This window comes from Scyliorhinus torazame, chromosome 18 (genome assembly GCF_047496885.1).
Source record: "Scyliorhinus torazame isolate Kashiwa2021f chromosome 18, sScyTor2.1, whole genome shotgun sequence".
NCBI lineage: Eukaryota > Metazoa > Chordata > Chondrichthyes > Carcharhiniformes > Scyliorhinidae > Scyliorhinus > Scyliorhinus torazame.
In genome coordinates this window covers 18357412-18378339 of record NC_092724.1, presented here as the reverse complement: position 1 = coordinate 18378339, position 20928 = coordinate 18357412, and the positions used below count along the sequence as shown (strand labels likewise).

General features: G+C 46.8%; 1 protein-coding gene across 1 annotated transcript; it reads right to left on the bottom strand.

Moving 5' to 3' along the window:
* Positions 1-4595: 4595 nt before the first annotated feature.
* mrpl34 (mitochondrial ribosomal protein L34) lies at positions 4596-9373 on the bottom strand. The gene is made up of 2 exons (XM_072482266.1): positions 9233-9373; positions 4596-5024 (listed from the first exon to the last, which is right to left on the bottom strand). Exons 1-2 carry the CDS (start codon positions 9265-9267, stop codon positions 4703-4705), a joined length of 357 nt encoding a protein of 118 aa, XP_072338367.1. The 5' UTR covers positions 9268-9373; the 3' UTR covers positions 4596-4702.
* Positions 9374-20928: the final 11555 nt, after the last annotated feature.

The following is a 20928-nucleotide window of genomic DNA, read 5'->3' as shown; positions in this document are numbered from 1 at the left end:
AGCCCCCCAGTGCGGCTGATCACGTGGAACGTGAGAGGCCTAAATGGACCGATTAAAAGGGCCCGAGTGTTCGCGCACTTGAAAGGACTGAGGGCAGACGTGGCTATGCTCCAGGAGACGCACCTGAAGGTGGCGGACCAAGTTAGGTTAAGGAAAGGATGGGTGGGACAGGTGTTCCATTCAGGGCTGGATGCAAAGAATAGAGGGGTGGCCATACTGGTGGGGAAACGGGCATCATTCGAAGCTAGGAGCATTGTAGCAGATAGTGGAGGCAGATATGTGATGGTGAGTGGCAGGCTGGAGGGAACGGAGGTCATGTTAGTTAACGTATATGCCCCGAATTGGGATGATGCGGGATTCATGAAGCGGATGCTGGGACGTATCCCGGACCTGGAGGTAGGAAATTTGATAATGGGGGGGAGACTTCAGCACCGTGCTGGACCCAGGGTTAGATAGATCTAGATCTAAGACCGGAAGAAGGCCGGCAGCGGCCAAGGTGCTTAAGGGGTTTATGGATCAAATGGGGGGAGTGGATCCATGGCGATTTGTTAGACCGAAGGCCAGGGAGTTCTCCTTCTTCTCCCATGTTCACAAGGTGTACTCCCGGATAGATTTTTTTGTTTTGGGAAGGTCGTTGATCTCGAGGGTGGAAGAAACTGAGTATTCAGCCATAGCGATCTCAGATCATGCCCCACATTGGGTGGACCTGGAAGTAGGAGAGGAGAGGGAGCAGCGTGCAATCTGGCGATTAGATGTGGGATTGTTGGCGGATGAGGGAGTCTGTGGAAGGGTGCGGGGATGTATCGAGAGATACCTGGAGGCCAATGACGACGGGGAGGTCCGAGTGGGAGTGGTATGGGAAGCACTAAAGGCGGTGGTCAGAGGAGAGCTGATCTCCATCAGGGCCCACAAAGGGAAAACAGAGGCCAAGGAAAGGGAAAGATTTCTGGGGGAGATTTTAAGGGTGGATAAAGAATATGCGGAGGCTCCGGAGGAGGGACTATACAGGGAGAGACGACGACTCCAGACGGAGTTCGACCTGCTGACCACTAGGAGGGCGGAGGTGCTGTGGAGGAAGGCACAGGGGATGAGATATGAATATGGGGAAAAGGCTAGTTGCCTGTTGGCCCATCAGCTGCGAAAGAGGACAGCGGCGAGGGAGATAGGGGGAATTAGAGACAAAAAGGGAGCTACGGTGCGGAGAGCAGGGAAGATAAACGAGGTGTTTAAGACCTTTTACGAAAGACTTTATAGGTCCCAACCCCCGGAGGGAAAAGAGGAGATGCGGCAGTTTTTGGACCAATTAAGGTTCCCGAGGGTGGAGGAGCAGGAGGCGGAAGGCCTGGGGGCACCAATTGGGGTGGACGAGGTTACCAAGGGGCTGGGGAACATGCAGGCAGGGAAGGCCCCGGGACCAGATGGGTTCCCGGTGGAATTTTATAGAAAATATGTGGACTTGCTGGCCCCGCTGTTGGTGAGGACTTTTAACGAGGCCAGGGAAGGGGGGACTCTACCCCCGACAATGTCGGAGGCGACGATATCGCTAATTTTGAAGCGGGATAAAGATCCGCTGCAGTGCGGGTCCTATAGGCCTATTTCACTACTAAATGTAGGCGCCAAATTGCTAGCAAAGGTGCTGGCAACGAGGATAGAGGACTGTGTCCCGGGGGTGGTGCACGAAGACCAGACAGGATTCGTAAAGGGGAGACAACTAAATGTTAACGTGCGACGGCTATTAGGGGTGATAATGATGCCCCCAGCAGAGGGGGAGGCAGAGATAGTGGCGGCAATGGATGCAGAGAAGGCATTTGATAGGGTGGAGTGGGAGTATCTATGGGAGGTGCTGAGGAGGTTCGGGTTCGGGGCCGGGTTTGTTGGCTGGGTCAAACTCCTCTATGGGGCCCCAACGGCAAGTGTGGTCACGGGTCGGCAAAGATCGGAGTATTTCCGACTATACAGGGGAACAAGACAGGGATGCCCGCTATCTCCATTACTGTTCGCGTTGGCAATTGAACCACTGGCCATGGCGCTGAGAGACTCCAGAAAATGGAGGGGGGTGATTAGAGGGGGAGAAGAACACCGAGTGTCACTCTACGCAGATGACCTACTGCTGTATGTGACGGACCCAGTGGGGGGGGGATGACAGAGGTCATGCAGACATTGAGGGAGTTCGGAGATTTCTCGGGATATAGGCTTAACATGGGAAAGAGTGAACTTTTTGTGATACACCCTGGGGACCAGAGTAGAGGGATAGATGGCCTGCCTTTAAGGAGAGTGGAAAGAAACTTCTGATACCTGGGGATTCAGATAGCCAGGAGCTGGGGAACCTTGCACAGACTTAATCTGACACGATTGGTGGAACAAATGGAAGAGGATTTCAAGAGGTGGGACATGCAGCCAGTCACTGGCGGGCAGAGTGCAGGCAATTAAGATGATGGTCCTCCCGAGGTTCCTATTTGTATTCCAATGTCTCCCTATACTGATTACTAAGGCCTTCTTTAAAAAAATAGACAGGAGCATCACTAGCTTTGTGTGGGCAGGGAAAGTTCCGAGGGTAAGGTTCTTACAACGTAGTAGAGACAGAGGGGGACTGGCGCTGCCGAATTTGGGCGACTACTACTGGGCCGCCAATGTGGCGATGATCCGTAAATGGATGATAGAGGGAGAGGGAGCGGCGTGGAAAAGATTAGAGAGAAAGTCCTGTAAAGGGACGAGTCTAGAGGCGCTGGTGACGGCACCACTACCGTTCTCACCAAAAAAATTTATCACAAACCCAGTGGTGGCGGCAACATTAAATATCTGGGGGCAATGGAGGCGACAGAGAGGTGTGCTGGGTGCCTTGGTGGGGTCCCCAATTAGGAACAACCATACATTTGCCCCAGGGAGAATGGATGGAGGATTCCAGAGCTGGCACCAGTTGGGAATTAGGAGGGTGGGAGATTTATTTATAGACAGGACGTTGCGAGCTTGGGAGCGTTGGAGGAAAAGTATAAGCTGCCCCGGGGAAATTTCTTTAGGTATATGCAGGTGAGGGCGTTCACAAGACAACAGGTGAGGGAATTTCCATTGCTCCCGACACAGGGGATCCAGGATAGAATGCTCTTGGGGGTGTGGGTCGGGGAGGGCAAGGTGTCAGAGATATACCGAGAGATGAGAGAAGAGGGGGAGGAGCTGGTGGGCGAACTGAAAGGAAAATGGGAAGAAGAGCTCGGGGAGGAGATAGAGGAGGGTCTGTGGGCGGATGCCCTAAGCAGGGTAAATTCCTCTTCCTCGTGTGCCAGGCTTAGCCTGATGCAATTTAAGGTGCTGCATAGAGCACACATAACGGGAGCAAGGTTGAGCAGGTTCTTCGGAGTGGAGGACAAGTGTGGGAGGTGCGGCGGAAGCCCGGCAAACCACACGCATATGTTCTGGCTGTGCCCGGCACTGGAGGGGTATTGGAGGGGAGTGACGGGAGTGATCTCAAAAGTGGTGAAGGTCCGGGTCAAACCAGCCTGGGGGTTAGCTTTATTTGGAGTTGCAGATGAGCCGGGAGTGCAGGAGGCGAAAGAGGCCAATGTCGTGGCCTTTGCGTCCCTAGTAGCCCGGCGTAGGATTTTACTCACGTGGAAGGAAGTGAAACCCCCCGGACTGGAGGCCTGGATAAACGATATGGCGGGGTTCATTAAACTGGAGCAGATTAAGTTTGCGCTGAGAGGATCGGCTCAAGGGTTCACCAGACGGTGGCAACCGTTCCTCGACTACCTAGCGGAACGTTAGAGGGAAGATAGATGACCAGCAGCAGCAACCCAGGGGGGAGGGGAAGTTTCATTTTATGTTATTTGGTTAGTTTACCAAGTTAGTTAGTTACTCGTTATTAGATTGTAGTTATCATGTTACTTGTACTGTTAACTTTTCTTTTTGTTTGATATGTAAGGGGAAAAATTGTGAATGAAAAATTTCAATAAAATATATATTTTTAAAAAAGTGATGGTGGACATGAGGAGTATTTTTTTTCTCAGAGGGTTGAAGATTAGTGGAACCCTCTTGCCCAGTGAGCAGAGGCTGCGTCCTTAAATATTTTTAAGGTTAAGCAAGGTAGATTCTTGGCCAACAAGGGAGTCAAAGGGTATAGGAGGCAGGCAGGAATGTAGAGCTGAGACCACAGACAGATCAGCCATGATCTTATCAAATGGTGGAGTGGACCAGGCTCAAAAAGCGGAATGGTTAACTCCTAATGCATATGTATATGAATACCATGCTATCAACCTTTCTGGTCCAGAAAGGGAACACAATTTGAACGATTGAGTCTCATTCCTGCAGATAGGCATTCTTTTTTGTCCTTTCTCTTGTTTTGTCCTCTCGCTCTTACCGATAATCCAATCCATTCCTTCCCTCCCTTTATCCGATTTGATTCTAATTCATCTTCTTTAAGTCACATGCGTTAAGGTGATAGCTAGGCTGGTTCTCCAGTCATTCACCGAGGTTCCAGCGGTCCTAGTGTCCTTGCAACATCCAGGGTAAACCTACTTCCTTCTGCAGGAAGAAGCACAGTATCTGGATCACTGTTCCCCTATTCACAAATAACAAAGCCTCAAAAAACAACAGACACCCTATAAGTTCAACAGTTTAATACAATATGTACAAAGACATTCAGAGATAAGTATAGTCTCACAGTTCATCTGTTCTCAGTCGATTCATGCCTAGAGGAATCACAAGGCACTCAGTGAGTCAATGATGCCCGACCCTTGAGCATCCTGCGCAGTATCACTTCGATGCCACCCTGGGTGCTGATGCGCTTCTGCCAGCCATGAGTCCGTATCCTCTTGATGGTCTTGGGCTGGTACTCGGTGCCGCGCTTCTTCGTCCGGACTTGCCCCTGGCCCCAAGGGAACAGTCGGGAGCTCAGGCTACCTGTTTCTGTCTGCCCCGCCGAGGAACTCGGGATCAGGAAGCCACTGGGCCCGGACAGGAGGGAACTGTAGAACTTGCACAGGCTGGAGCTTGACGGCACAACAGGAACCAAGAACTGCGCTGATTGCCACCTGCGGCAGGCAACAAAGATGATGCATTAGCGAGCTTTAGTATTAATGTAATCATCTAGGATTTATTTGAACAAAAAGATATGCCAGGCTTTTCTTCCCTTTCTTAATGTTGTGTACTAAACATATTTGGTAATGGATGTTGATAAACAGTTGGTCAGGAAATAAATTAAGCATTACTCGGATCGAGGGAAAGAGATATATCGCAGAGGTCTACTTCAGTCCCCATCTGGGATTTGTACATTTCTCTACTTAGACGGGCATATCAATTTGGAGTAGGCCCCCTCGGGCCTGCTCTGCCATTCAATAAGATCATGGCTAATTTGAATGTGGCCTCAGCTCCACATTCCGCCTACCCACAATACTCCTTGATTAGTCAAAAATCTGTCTACCGCTGCCTTAAAAATATTCAGTGACTCTGCCTCTACCATTCTCGGGAAAACAGATTTCAGAGACTTATTTTTATACCCTGTTATAAATGCTAAAATGAATTCTATGTTTATAATGGAAGCTTCCTGTGTAAACTTGTCACTGTAATTACACCCACCCACCTACAGGGCTGCTGTATAATGGCATAGGCAGTTCCTGTTGACAAGGTAGCTCGCTCAGTTGGCACCCCATCCACAAACATTCACTCCCTCCACCACCGACACAGTGGCAGCAATGTGCACCATACAAGATGCAGTGTAACAACTCATCAAGGCTCTTTAGACAGCACCTTCTAGACCTACAATCACTACTATCTAGAAGGACAAGGGCATTTCAACCCCACAACCCAAAGATGTGCAGGTTAGATAGATTGGCCACACTAAATTGCCCCTTAATTCGAAAACAAAACTCGGGTACTCTAAATTTATTTTTTAAAAAGGAAAAAAAAATAGAAGGCTAAGGGCAGTGGTACAGGTTCCTCTCCAAGTCACTCACCATCCTGACTTGGAAATATAACGCTGTTCCTTCAATGTGATGGGGTCAAGATCCTGGAACTCCCTAACAGCACTGTGGGTGTACCTACACCACATGGACTGCAACGGTTCAAGAAGACAGTTCACGGGCAATTAGGGATGGGCAATAAATGCTGGCCTACCCAGCAATGCCCACATCCACTGAACAAAAAAAGAGAACTTTCTTTCCTCAAGAATTTGGGGCAGGACGATGGTGCAGTGGTTAGCACTGCTGCCTCACGGCACTGAGGACCCGGGTTCGATCCCGGCCCCGGTCACAGTTTGTGTGGAGTTTGCAAATTCTCCCCGTGTCTGCGTGGGTTTCACCCCCACAACCCAAGGTTATGTGGACTGGTCACGCTCAATTGCCCCTTAATTGGGAAAAAAAATAATTGGGTACTCTGAATTTAAAAAAATACTCGAGTGGTTAGAATCTGGTGAGTGGCTGAGGCAAAATGCTGAAATGCATTTAAGAGAAAGCTTGACAGGTACCTGATGGAGAAAGCAATAGAAGATTATGCTGATGGGGTTATATATTGAAGGGTGGGAGGAAGTGTGTGTGGAGCATCAACATTGCTGAATGGCCCATTTTCGTGTGGTAAATACTGTGTAATTTTATGCAATCATTTTTTTTTATTGTCAAATTCACTCCCCAGCGGACTTCTCCCTTCTGCCTACATTTCTCCTCTTAGAAAACAGTGCAAGTGCTTTCACTGCCACTGGGCTTTTTAACTGAAAGCTGCAGTGCTCAGACCATTAAAATATGGGCAGCATTAATGTAATAGTAATATAAACTAGCTTAGCTGCTTGCCAAGTCCAACTCCAATATAATGGAACAAGATTGTCTCTCGCGCTCTCGCCCCTGCCAGCTGGAAGGACTCTATCTCAACTCCATTTGGATACAGTCGCCTGTCTAATTCATTTTTTTTTGATTGTGAGCCCATAAAGCAATCTAATTCGGAAAGAGGCCAAGAGGGCAACAAAACAGGTACAATCTGTCTATCGCTGACTCCCAGCCGACCCATTTCATCCCTGACAATGTCCGTCGAGTATAAACAGTGTTAACATTTTAGCTTGGTAACTCGTCCTGAAAGGTTTCTTCACAGATCTTCACAGATGCTATCTGACCCGCTGAGTATTGCCAACATTTTCCATTTTTACTTTCGATTTCCAGCTCCCACTGTCTTTTGCTTTTGCTCCATTGTATTTCTGGAGTTTTATGGAAACCAGCGCATGATCCCAGAGGTAAACCAGGCATTGCACTAGATTGACTAGAACATCTCACCAGACCAGTTCGTGAACATCTCACTTACCAGACATGTATTGAACACCTTACATCTGCACCTACCTCGGTGCCAAGTTTGACCAATATAACTGCCTTTGGCTTTACAGTTACAGTCTCTTAAAACCAGCTGTCTATAAAACTGGAGTTGTCCAAGCAACTGGACATTTTTGAATGAGCCATGCATCATTTTTTAATTTTACTCAATTAAAAGCAACATACCTGGACAATGGCACAATTGTTATCTGCTTCGCCACTTGTGTGCTGGTCTACCTCCCATGCTCCAAGCAATCATTGATCCCACTTGACCTGCACTAGCCCAAACTGCCCATTGCCCCCAATCTGATATCTAACAAAATCCAGTCTGGCAGGTCCTCGATTGGTAAAAATAAATAAATAATGATCTTATGATCATCTTAAAAAAAGGTTTAACACAACATTGTTTACCAAATGTGTTCATTAGCACAGCATTAACAAAAACAGAAAGAAAGGTTCAGGACATACTTGTAGTTCAACAAAATAATACTTTTTTTTTACATCAGTCTGTAGTGACCTCCCCTTCCAGAAACACCTATGGAGCACAAACACAAAAACACCACCATAGACCAGGCCAAATGGTCTGTTCCTGTGTTTCAATTTCTACACAACAAAGAAGGTCTGATCCTGCCAGAGAGATTTCTGTACAATTTTGCACTCGACATTTGTATATGTGCCCAATGTGCCAGGGCAGTTTCAAAAAACCATATAGGATCCTGGAATTTATAGAGGACAATGATGAGATGCTATGATGAATCTTTACAGAACACTAGTTCAGCCATAACTGGAGAAGTGTGTCCAGTTCTGGGTACAATTCCTTAAGAAGGACGTGAAGGTTTTAGAGAGGCTGCACTAAAACAGAGACGAGGGGCTTCAGTTTCCTGGATAGAGAAGGTTGAGAGATTTGATATGAGGTATTAAAAATCATGAGGGGGCCTGGGACAGGGTAGATGGGAAGAAACTGTCCCCATTGGCAGAAGGATCCAGAACCACAGGACATTTGATTTAACCTGATGATGAAAAGAATCAATGCCAACATTGGGGGGAGGGGAGAGATCCTTCTTATGCGGCAAGTGGTTAGGATCTAAAATTCACTGTCCCGAGAATAGGCTGGAGGCATATTCAACAATGGCCTTCAAAAGAGAACTGAACAATTATCTGAAGAGAAACATTGTGCAGGGGCACTGGGAAAGGCTAGGGGAATGGGGACTGGGTAAGCTGCTCTTGGGGTGAGCCTGCACAAGCACAAGGGGCCAAACGGCCTCCTGCTGTTCCACAGCCATTCCAGGATGATCAATCCCCCCCCCCAAAAAAAAACTTAAAATATTTGTGATTACCACCCAAACAGACAACAGGTGGCCAGCTGCCCCCTGGTGCTACCTCTCCCACGTCTGTGCGGAATTTGCACGTTCTCCCCGTGGGTTTCCTCCGGGTGCTCCGGTTTCCTCCTACAGTCCAAAGATGTGCAGGTTAGGTAGATTGGCTGTGATAAATTGCCCTTAGTGCCTAAAAAAGGTTAGTTGGGATTACAGGGATAGGGGTGGAGGCGTGGGCTTGGGCTGGGTGCTCTTTCCAAGGGCTGGTGCAGACTCGAAGGGCCGAATGGCCTCCCTCTACTATAAATTGTATGATTGCCATATTCGGTCACCCAATAAACTCCCCCCAAAATATTGCGAGTGCAGTTGGCTCTTCGACTGTGGGTGGCATCATGCCCCCGCCCAGCACCTCCTGCCTCCTGAACAGCTGCTGCGCCTCCTGTCGGACTGCGCGGAGATGGCGGCAGGGTTGGGCTGTGACGCCCCTCACGGCCGAAGAGTCGGCGGCCGTTCCCTGGCCACGAGGCTCCGGCAGGTCGAGAGGCTCAAGGTCCCGGGGGGGGGGGGGGGGGGGGGGGCGATCTCACTCCGGTCAGGCCGCTGCCTCCTCCCGCCCTGACAGCCTTCCCCCGGTACCTGCGAGCGTGCACAGCCGCCCTCAGGAAGCTCATCGCCTCACTCGGCTCTCCTCAGGCTCCAGCTGAACGGCACAGGCCCGCGCACCCACCCAGCATCCAGTCGCTTCATTGGCCCAGCACGTCATCCAATAGCACGCCGCTTTGCGAAATCCGCTGCAGCGCATGCGTACCGCGCTAGGCATTCTGGGGATTGTAGTTCACTGACCCCCTATAGCTCAGAACTCAACAGCAACCTACATTATTTATAAAACACCTTTAGCATAACAAAATATTTGCTGAACAAAAATACTTTTTAATTCTTTATAAGACCATAAGACATAGGAGCAAAATTAGGCCACTCGGCCCTTCGAGTCTGCTCCGCCATTCAATCATATGTTTCTCATCCCCATTCTCCTGCCTTCTCCCCGTAACCCCCAGTGCCCTTATTAATCAAGAACCCATCTATCTCTGTCTTACAGACACTCAGTGATTTGGCCTCCACAGCCTTCTGCATCAAAGATTTCCACAGATTCTCCACCCTCTGGCTGTAGAAATTCCTCCTCATCTCGGTTTTAAAGGATCGTCCCTTCAGCCTGAGGCTATGCCCTGAGGATCTAGTTTTTCCACAGGATTTAGGTCTCATTGGCTGGGCCAGCATTTATTGCCCATCTCTAATATCCCTTAAGCGAATAGCGGCGAGCTGCCTTCTTGAACAGCTGCTGTCCATGTTGTTGCTGCTAACTTTAGCCTTAGTTTAATTGCTCTGTTCTATCATCTTTGCTCTTGAGTCGCCAGGTATCTTTCTGATACCGCCACGTGGTTCAAGTCCTAGTAATGATCAATAATCCAACACACCGCTTAGTAAGAGTTAAATCAACGCACATTTATTATATACAGTAATCAATGCTTATGCATAAATTCTACTTCTAAGCTACTTCCTACAACTAACAGGCCAATAGTTAACTTTGGAAATGGCCCACCAGGTCAGGGAAACGAATGGCCTTTCGTTTGGGTTCTGAGCCTGCGGGATTCGAAGCTGGTACAGATCGATAGCTAGGAGCGCCTATCTCGTAGCGAGCGTTGAAGTAAGACTTACGATTTGAGCGGCTGTTGTAGAAGGCGAGCAGAAGGGTGGCAGGAGGAAGAAGGGTGCAGAAGGGTCGATTTGAACTTGGACTCTATTCTTATAGTCCCCAGGGGCTTCCCGCCTTTCGGGGCGGACCCTGTACCTGGTTCCAAGTGATTGGACTTTGTCCCAATCACTTGGTTCGATAGTCTCAAATGCTGGAACGATTCCTTGATCGATGGGCGGTCTTGAAGTGGTCGTTCACCTCCCTTTGTGTAGGCTTCTGTTGGCGCCGAAAAGTCTGGATTGGCTTTGTGTGTCTAAATTGTTGCACCTTGTTCCCGGGGATTGCTCATTAGTATTCAGATGGCTGGTGTTTTGTTATGCTGATGGCTACAGGTATCGATCTTGTCTGGCCTTCCCAGAGGTGAATACACCGTTTACCTGCAGCTGCTTGTTTTAGTCCTGTTGGCTGATTTTCCCATCAGCCTTTTCCGTTCGCCATTTTAAATCGGGGTTAGCCATTTTAAATCAGGAGTTAGCCATTTTAACTGGCTACATTGTACACCCAGAGTGCTGTTGCCAAAGTTTTTCATTTTGCACTCATCAGGACAAACACAAGAATGCCAAATTTCCATCAATCACAATTTATACTACAGGAGAAAACAGTTGACTCTGATTGGCTGAGGTGTTGCCATGGAGCAAGCAACAGGAAACTATAGGCACATTCAAGTTCTGTACTACCAAACAACTATAAACAAAATGTCCCAAGACTCTTCGCAGGAGCGTTATCAAAAATAGATTATGCTGTGGTAGTCTGTGTAGAGGTATTACGGTACCTGGTAATGCTGGAACACCATTGGTAGATATTGTCTGCTTCCTATTGGTCAAGCTGTATGGTAGCTCCGTCCTGCTAGGCGGGGTATAAGAGCCCGTGCCCCCCCCCCCAGCAGCCTTCATTCTGTACCTGAGCTGCTGGTGGAAACATCTAGCTTATTAAAGCCTTCAGTTGGACTACAACCTCGCTTTAGTGGTCATTGATCGTGCATCATATGCTAAGGCACATAGAGAGATATTTGGACAGGTGACTGAATGCTGGGTCAAATTAATTATTTGTATTTATACAGCATCCTTCATGATCTCAGGATGTCTTAAGCACTTCACGGCCAATAAAACACGTTTGAAGTGTAACCACTGTTGTAGGAAATGTGACATCCAATTTGTGCAAGGCAAGCGCCCACAAACAGCAATGCTATAATGACCAGATAATCTGTTCTTGTAATGTTGACTGAGCGATAATTCTTGGCCCAGGACACTGAAGAAAATGCTGCAGTTCTTCCTCAAATAATGCCTTTGGTTCTTTTACTTGAGAGAGGCATGCCAGGGATTTAATGAGAGAATTCCAGAAGTTAGGGTCTGCGCAACTGAGGAGGTGGCTGCCGATGGTGGAGCAATTAAAATCAGGGATGTGGGAGAGGCCAGGTGGAGTGCCCAGAGAGGACTTCCTATTGACTAATCAGAGTGTCACTGGGTTGCCCCATGTGTCATTCAGCAAATTAATCTGATAAAAGCACCCTTTAAAAGTGGCACCAACAATAAACACCAAATTATAAATGAATCAAAAGGAAGTTGATCAAATTAAATCATATTATTTTCTGTGTTAAGAATGAGTTCCATTCCCTCTGGTGTCCATCAGTTACAGAACTCACTCGGGAGAGGAGGGAAAAAACTGCCTTAGAACAAAAGCAAACCACAAGAGCTTTACTTTTCATGGATGACGATGCCATCTACATTTTATGAGATTAGTACCTTGCCACCTGTTAGATTGTTGCATATGCAACTGCTCACATTGGACAGGTGTGGCATTCTAATTCACTCTCAATAAAAGACCATGTGACAATGATGGTGAATTTACATGTGTAAACTCAGTTTTGTTATCGTGCGTAATGTTAAACTTTGACAGTGGAGTGATTTGCCATTATTGAATGGTCTCCTGCTATACACCTTGCAAGAATTTGTTTTCTGTTTATTTCAATGGGCTTTCAGTCTGATATCACCAGTTGTGCACCCCCAATTAGGCTGAAAGTTATTCTTCCATATTTGAAGAATTTATTTCAATAATCCCTTCACAAAGTTTTTCTTCATGTTTTCCCCTTCACCTAAAGACACATACTTACAAACAATAAGAATAGATCACAGTAAAATTGCACAAGACCACAGTTAGAGCACTATGTACAATTTCTGGCATCCATTATACACAGGATATTAAAACCATAGAGAACGTACAGTGTAGATTCACCAAGAGGAAGCTATGCATGGGAAACTATAGTTTGAAAAAACACTTGAGTTTATTTTTATTTATTCATTCCCAGAATGTGGGAAGTCGAGATAAGACCAAGATTTATCGCCCATCTCTTTTTCCCCTTGAAAAGGTGGTGGTGAGCTGTCTTTTTGAACTGCTGCAGTGCATGTGGAATAGGTACACCCACAGTGTTGTTGGGGAAAGAGTTTCATGATTTTCACCTGGAATCAGCAAAGGAACATCGATAAAGTTCCAAGTCAGGATGGTGTGTGGCTTGGAGGAGAATTTGCAGGGGGTAGCATTCTCATGCACCTGTTGCCCTTGTCCCATGCAGATCCCAAATTTTGGAAGGTGCTGTCTAAGGAACCTTTGTTTTTGATTTTCAATGAAGAGGGCAGCACGGTGGCGCAATGATTAGCACTGCTGCCTCAGGGCGCCGAGGTCCCAGGTTCGATTCCAGTTCTGGGTCACTGTCCATGTGGAGTTTGTACATTCTCCCCGTGTCTGTATGGATCTCACTGCCAAAACCCAAAGATGTGCAGGCTAGGTGGATTGGCCACGCTAAATTGCCCCTTAATTGAAAAAATTAATTGGGTACGCTAAATATATATATTTTAAATTCAATGAAGGGGCAATTTAATGTGGCCAATCCACTTACCTTTGGGTTGTGGGGGTGAGACACATGCAGACACAGGGAGAATGTGCAAACTCCACATGGACAGTGACCCGGGGCCGGGATCGAACCCAGGTCCTGGGTGCCGTGAGGCAGCAGTGCTAACCACTACGCCAGCATGCCGTCCTCTATCTAAGAAACGTGACAAAATGCTGCAGAGCATCTTGTAGATGGTACACAGTGTGGCTACTGTGCTCCTATGGTAGAGTGAGTGACGATATAAGCCAGTGAACTGGGTGCCTGTAAAGCTAATTCCTTTGTCCCGGATGGTGTTGAGCTTGTTGAGCGGTGTTGGAGCACATTCATCCAGCCTAGGGAGAGGTTTCCAGCACACTCATGACTTGTGCCTTGTAGGAGGTGGAAAAGCTTTGTGGAGTCAGGAAGTGAGTTACTCACTGCAGAATTCCAAGCCTCTCAAATACCAATGATCACAGTATTTATGTTGTCTGTCTAGTTGAGTTTCTGGTCAATGATGACACCCAGGATGTTGCTGGTGTGGAATTTGACAACGGTAATGCCATTGAATGTCAAGGGTTGGTCATGACTTTTTTCTTTTCGGAGATATCCATTGCCTGGCATTTGAGTGGTGCGAATGTCAGATTCATAGATTATCATAGAATTTACAGTGCAGAAGGAGGCCATTCGGCCCATCGAGTCTGCACCGGCTCTTGGAAAGAGCACCCTACCCAAGGTCAACACCTCCACCCTATCCCCATAACCCAGTAACCCCACCCAACACTAAGGGCAATTTTGGACACTAAGGGCAATTTAACATGGCCAATCCACCTAACCTGCACATCTTTGGACTGTGGGAGGAAACCGGAGCACCTGGAGGAAACCCACGCACACACGGGGAGGATGTGCAGACTCCGCACAGACAGTGACCCAAGCCGGAATCGAACCTGGGACCCTGGAGCTGTGAAGCAATTGTGCTATCCACAATGCTACCGTGCTGCCACTTATCAGCCCACCCTGGCCTTTGTGCAGGTCTTGCTTAATGTAAGCCTTCAATGTCTTAAGATTTTGCTAATCGAACTGAACACTGAGTTACTGTGACCACTTCCTCTGTAGCAGAGACAAGTTAAGAGAGGATCTAATTGAGATGTATTCTAATTATGAAGTGCGAATAAGGAGAGGTGAGTCAATGTCAATGGATAATCAATTTTAAATTGTCACAGAGGACGATTACGATAGATCTCTTTACAGAGGGTTATTAGAAGATGGAATGTTTTGCCACGGAGAAAGATAGAAGCAGAGGCCGCTATTTCTTTCGAACCATAAAATGGATAAGTATTAGAGGCAGAGGAAGATACAAGGCCATGAGGAGACAGCAGGCAGTGGGATTTGTTTTTGAGATTTCTAGTGGAGAGCTGGCACAGGCAGAATGGGCCAGATGGCCTCCTTTGGTGGTGTAAGATTCATGTAAGGTTCCTGCTGAGATAGAACGCACATGATTTACAGAACAGAAACAGGCCATTCGGCCGAGTCTCCTCTCATGATATTTTCTTTTTCTAACCCCATCAACGCAGCCTAATCCTGTGGGGTATGGCTTTGTCCAGAGAGTGGTGAGAACATGGATCTCATAATAATTGTTTTATTAATGTCACAAGTATTCTTACATTAACACTGCAATGAAGTTACTGTGAAAACCCCCGAGTCACCACATTCCGCGCCCCCTGTTCGGGTACACTGAGGGAGAATTCTGAGTGTCCAATTCACCTAATAGCACGTCTTTCGGGATTTGTGGGTGGAAACCGGAGCACCCGGAGGAAACCCACGCAGACACAGGGAGAACATACAGACTCCGCGCAGATGGTGACCCAAGCCGGGAATCAAACCTGGGACCCTGGCGCTGTGAAGCAACAGTGTTAACCACTGTGCTACCGTGCTGCCCTGTACCGGATCACATGGCTGGAGTAATTGAAGTCTTTAAGGAGAAGTGTGATGAACACATAGAGGAGAAAGTAATAGGATGTGTTGTTGGGGTTAGATAAAGCAAATAGCTAAAGCCTGCGTGTTCAATCTCAACATGAACCTTAGAGTCATACACCGCTGAAGGAGGTGTCATCAGCCTGCTAGGAGGAGGTAAAAGTGGGGGTTACAAGAATAACTTTTCCCCCTCATTACGCCCAGTAGCCTTAGACCAGTTTTGTGCCCTGTTCAGATCAGATAACAAGCCCAGACCAAGCAATACTGGAACCCCAGAAACTTCCACTCGATACACCTCAGAGGCAGCTTCATTTAACATCAGCTCCATCAATAGGAACGGCTCCAGTCACATTTGTTTTTAATGTGAATTTCTGTTTGAAATTTTAATTCTGATGAAAATTGAATGCCATTCTTATTAGTTTGCACAGTTACATTCCAGACCAAATAAATGCATTAATGGAGTGGACACAAATCATACCAGAAATTGGTTTCACAGCAGGAGACTGTCCCTGTGCTAGTTAGAGATTGAAAAGTAGGGTTTTGTTTTACTCTCCTAAATTAACTTTTTATTTGCCAAAAGCAATTCATCAAACAGAAACCACACTGCAATAATATATTATATATATTAGGGCTATTCGGGAGCACAGTAGGGTGGCTGGGTAGCACAGTGGTTAGTACTGTTGCTTCACACCTCCAGGGTCACAGGTTTGACCCCCGGCTTGGGTCACTGTCTTTGCGGAGTCTGCACATCCTCCCCGTGTGTGCGTGGGTTTCCTCCGGGTGCTCCGGTTTCCTCCCACAGTCCAAAGACGTGCATGTTCGGCGAATTGGCCATTCTAAAATTGCCCTTAGTATCCAAAAAGATTGAGTGTGGTTGCTGGGTTATGGGGATGGAGGTGTGGGTTTAAGTAGGGTGCAATTTCCAAGGACCAGTGCAGACTTGATGGGCCGAATGGCCTCCTTCTGCACTGTAAATTCTGATTCTATGATTCTATTATGATCTGGAATGTACTGCGTGGGCAGCATGGTGGTGTAATGGTTAGCAGTGCTGCGTCACGGTTTGATCCCGGCCCCGGGCTGTTGTCCGTGTGGAGTTTGCACATTCTCCCCGTGTCTGCGTGGATCTCACCCCCACAACCTAAAGATGTGCAGGGTAGGTGGATTGGCCACACTAAATTGCCCCTTAATTGGAAAAATAAAAAAGTGTAATGTACTGCCTGAAAAGGTGCTGGAAAAAGTTTAGTATTAACTTGCATATGCGATTTGGATAAATACTCAGAGGGGAAGAAATTGATGGAAGAAAGGCTTTCATTTCTATAACTCCTTTGTCAACTTCGTAAAGCACATTGCAGCTGGTGAACTACTTTTGAAGATGTTGTAATGTAGGAAACACAGTTTGCACACGGGTGTATTTGCTGCCAGCGCTGTGCATGGACAGGTATTTTACTCCATCACACCATTGCGAGCGACGGAGTAAACAGCAGACAGGATCAGACATGCTTCCCTCACCTTCTCTGAGTCGGTTGGGTGGATGGAAGGGATGGATCCGGGGTGGGGATGGGGAGGACAGGAGCCTTCTGATCCACCCGGCGACAGCCTGGATTTCTGGATCACCACCTCCATATCCCACATTTGCAGCTTCGGGCCTTCTTCCTGGTGACAGACCAGGGATAAAGGGGGAAGAGGCTCCGGAGTGGGAGGTTCAAGAACTGTTGGAGGTCACGCCCTGACTACCCGCTCCGATACAGGGTGAATGGCTTCAGTATCCAAATAACATCCAACTGGCACTGTGTCTCCTGCAAGGGATCTTGTTGGTTTTCTGTGCATACGCGGACAAAGGGTCTGTTTAGCACAGGGCTAAATCGCTGGCTTTGAAAGCAGACCAAGGCAGGCCAGCAGCACGGTTCAATTCCCGTACCAGCCTCCCCGAACAGGCGCCGGAATGTGGCGACTAGGGGCTTTTCACAGGAACTTCATTTGAAGCCTACTTGTGACAATAAGCCATTTTCATTTCATTTTTCATTTCAAATGCGCACTGCAGATGGGTGATAGGCGCCACCTTACGTTGGCAGGAGACAGTGTTTGCACACAACAAGATCCCACAAACAGCAAAGTGTTAATGGCCACACCACCTGTTACCGTGATATTGATTGCCCAGGGCACTATGGATGGTCCCCCTACTTTTCTTCTTAATAGTGCGATAGGATTTTACATACCCAGATAAGATAGCAGACAGGTCTTATCTAATCCAAAGTATGGCACCTCTGACAGTGCAGCACTCCCCCAGTATTGCATTGGCGCGTTAACCTAGATCTTGTGCTCACGTCTCTGGAGTGGAACTATGAGCTCTCATGTTCATGCCTCAAGGGTGAGAGTGCTACCAACTGGACCCCCACTGACATGCGGATAGATTGGGCAGTAGTACTAATTGGCCAGCTCTCTCAAAGAGGCAGCATTGGCAATGGGCTGAATGAAAAATGAAAATGGCTTATTCTCACAAGTAGGCTTCAAATGAAGTTACTGTTAAAAGCCCCTAGTTGCCATATTCCAGCGCCTATTCGGGGAGGCTGGTACAGGAATGGAACCGTGCTGCTGGCCTGCCTAGGTCTGCTTTAAAAGCCAGCAATTTAGCCCAGTGTGCTAAACCAGCCCCTGGTTTACCCACCTTTTGGGAATACCCACCTTTTGTGTTGTAAGATCCTGCGGTTACCATCGAGAGATTCAGACTTTCAGATTCAGGGCTGATGCATCAGGCTGCAAAAAAAAAAAGGGAGAGATTAAAGCAATTGAAGGGTTCGAGAAGGTTGGGGAATCACGCTGGGGTTATTAGCAAGCTGCTGAGTTTGTTTTTCAGCTCAGTAAAGCTGAAACTAATGCACCCTCAGGGACTGGAACTTTCCGCTGAATGAATATTCTCCCACATGCGGAGAGGAGTGATTTGAATAAATAGAAACACAGGTAGGGAGTCAGGAAGCTAGCTAACTCCAAGATACATAAAAAATATAATTAACTAGTTCACCCATTACCCATAGGCTCAATGACTTATATTAACTCCCAGTTTGGCAATGCCTTCAAAACCCTCCATGTTCTTACCACTCCTTCCTCTCTGAAACCTTCTGTAGCCCAACAACCCTCTTAGAGATATCTGTGCACTTCCATTTCCGACCTCTTGCACATCACCATTGTTTTCAGCTGGCCAGCACCTAAAACTCTAGAATTCTGTCCCTAAACCTCATGGGCTCTCTCTCTCTCTCTCTCAATCTCAATCTTAAAAAATCTCCTTAAAAACTACCTCTTTGACCAAGCTTGTGATTATTTGTCCAAAAATGTCTTGGTGTCTTCATATCAGCCGTGATAGAGTGGCGGAGCAGACTCGATGGGCCGAATGGCCTAATTCTGCTCCTATATCTTATGAACTTATGTGGCTTGTTGTCAAATTTTGCTTGATAATCACCTGTGAAGCACCAGTCAGACGTTTCACTATGTTGTAGGTGCTATATAAATGCAATTGTTTGTTGTAGTCGGATAAATTTATAGGTTGATTTGAAGATAGAAAGACATTTTCGCGGAGGGGGACATGTGTATTGATTTATTGATGGAGAGATTGTTAAACAGGCACAAAGAAAGGATACATTCGTAGAGGGATGAAAGAATCAAAACATATAAAAGGTAAGAATGTTTGAAGTTTGTGCTGCTTATTCAACCTGCGTGTGAAAAGAGGAAAGCTAGTTTAATGATGGAGCAACTATCAGGAGTGTATGAAAAATGCTATGAAGTACCAGCCATAATCTTTAGATGCTGCCTGCTTTGCAATGCATTTCCATTGTTATTCACTTTTATTTTCACAGGGGCTTTTCACAGTAACTTCATACTTGTGACAATAAAAGATTATTATATTATTATTTTGTGGAAAGTTTGCCAGAACATTTCTAAGTAGGTGAAGATAAAACCTACATATTAAAGGCAGGGCACGCCACTCAGCCCCTCGAGCCTGCTCCGCCATTCAATATGATCCTGGCTGATCTGATTGTAACCTCAACTCCACAATCCCACATACCTCCGATACCCTTTCAACGCTTTGCTTATCAAGAATCTATCTACCTCTACCTTAAAAATACTCAAGGACTTTTGCTTCCATCACCTTTTAAGAAAAAGACTCACCACCTTCTGAGGGAAAAAAATTCTCCTCACCTCTGCCTTAATTGGGGAGGCACATGGCACAGTGGTTAGCACTGCTGCCTGCGGCAGTGAGGACCCGGGTTCGATTCCCGGCCCTGGGTCACTGTCCGTGTGGAGTTTGCACATTCTCCCCGTGTCTGCGTGGGTTTCGCCCCCACAACCCAAAGATGTGCAGGTTAGATGGATTGGCCATGCTAAATTGCCCCTTAATTGGAAAAAAAAATAATTGGGTACTCTAAAATTTTTTTTTTTAAATCTCTGCCTTAATTGGGTGAGCCTTATTTTTAAACAGTGACCCCAGTGATCCTATTCAAGTCCCAAAAGAGAAATTGACGCACTCAGAGAGATGAACATACTGTATATAGAAGGAAATTGAACTCTATATGATATAACATTAGAACAGTAACTATATTTTAATTGAAAAACACTTCAGACATGACCATGCAGGACTTGCATGTTGATAGCAATGTCATGTTCACGTGCTTGATCATCATTGTGAGTCTATTCACTAAAATACTGCTCAGGGAAGCCATAGACAATTGCACTCTGTCACTCACATTTGACTTCACACAGTGGGCTAAACAGCTGGCTTGTAATGGAGAAAAGGCCAGCGGGGCAGGTTCAATTCCCGTACCGGCCTCCCCGAACAGGTGCTGGAATGTGGCAACTAGGGGCTTTTCACAGTAACTTAATTGAAGCCTACTTGTGACAATAAGCTTATTATATCACGATGATCTAGATGTGCTGCCATTGTCTGAATCAGTATTTCCACAAGAAATGCGCTGAATGGAATGCCCCTAACCTCCGGTCCCTTGTGTATTTTCGATATGTGGATGATACGTTTGCTACATTTGAATTCACCGTCGCATATTTCCTTACACACCTTAATGGACCGCCCCTGCTCTCAAACTCTCCTCTGAAATGGAGCAGCCAAACAAGCTACCTTTGCTTGATGTGTTCGTTGAGAAATCAGCCAGTGGGTAACCTACTACTGTCTACCGCAAGCCCCACTTTCACTGGTCAATATTTGCGTTGGGATTCCTACTGTAAGATTGGCCTCATTGGTAACCTCATAAATAGGGCATAAGCCATTTGCACACCATGCAAGCTTGATGCTGAAACAGGCTCCTGCAGGATAATGGCTACCCTGATCAGATCATTACTCACTTTATAACAAGCAATCTCATGAATGCGCCTAAGGCCACAACATTTGATCCTGAAAAGTGCCCAATCTCTCTCGGATTAACGCATCTCAAATATTTGAGCAACAGGTAAGCTAGCCGTTGCACACTCTTACTAGGCAGTAGCAACATGGGTAGTATTTGCCACTAACAGGATACTGCCGTGAAGCCCAAAAGACCTTCTGCCTACCACACAAATGAGTCATGTAGTATATGAATTTGAATACTGGTTTGGTGGCCGTACACCTCAACGACTGGGGGAATCATATCAAACAGACTTTCCCTTATGCTGTCTGCAACTGGTCAAATACAGACCATTCCCAATCAGCCCGTGCCCTGGAAAACACTTGCTAAATAATATTGATTGTGCCAAGAATTACCCTGA

Bases quoted from the DNA above. Each gene is read 5' to 3' on its own strand.
- mrpl34 (XM_072482266.1), bottom strand. From the start codon at position 9,267: ATGAGCTTCCTGAGGGCGGCTGTGCACGCTCGCAG. The intron at 5,025-9,232 runs GTACCGGGGGAA...TGCCTGCCGCAG, and splicing joins GCGGCTGTGCACGCTCGCAG to GTGGCAATCAGCGCAGTTCT.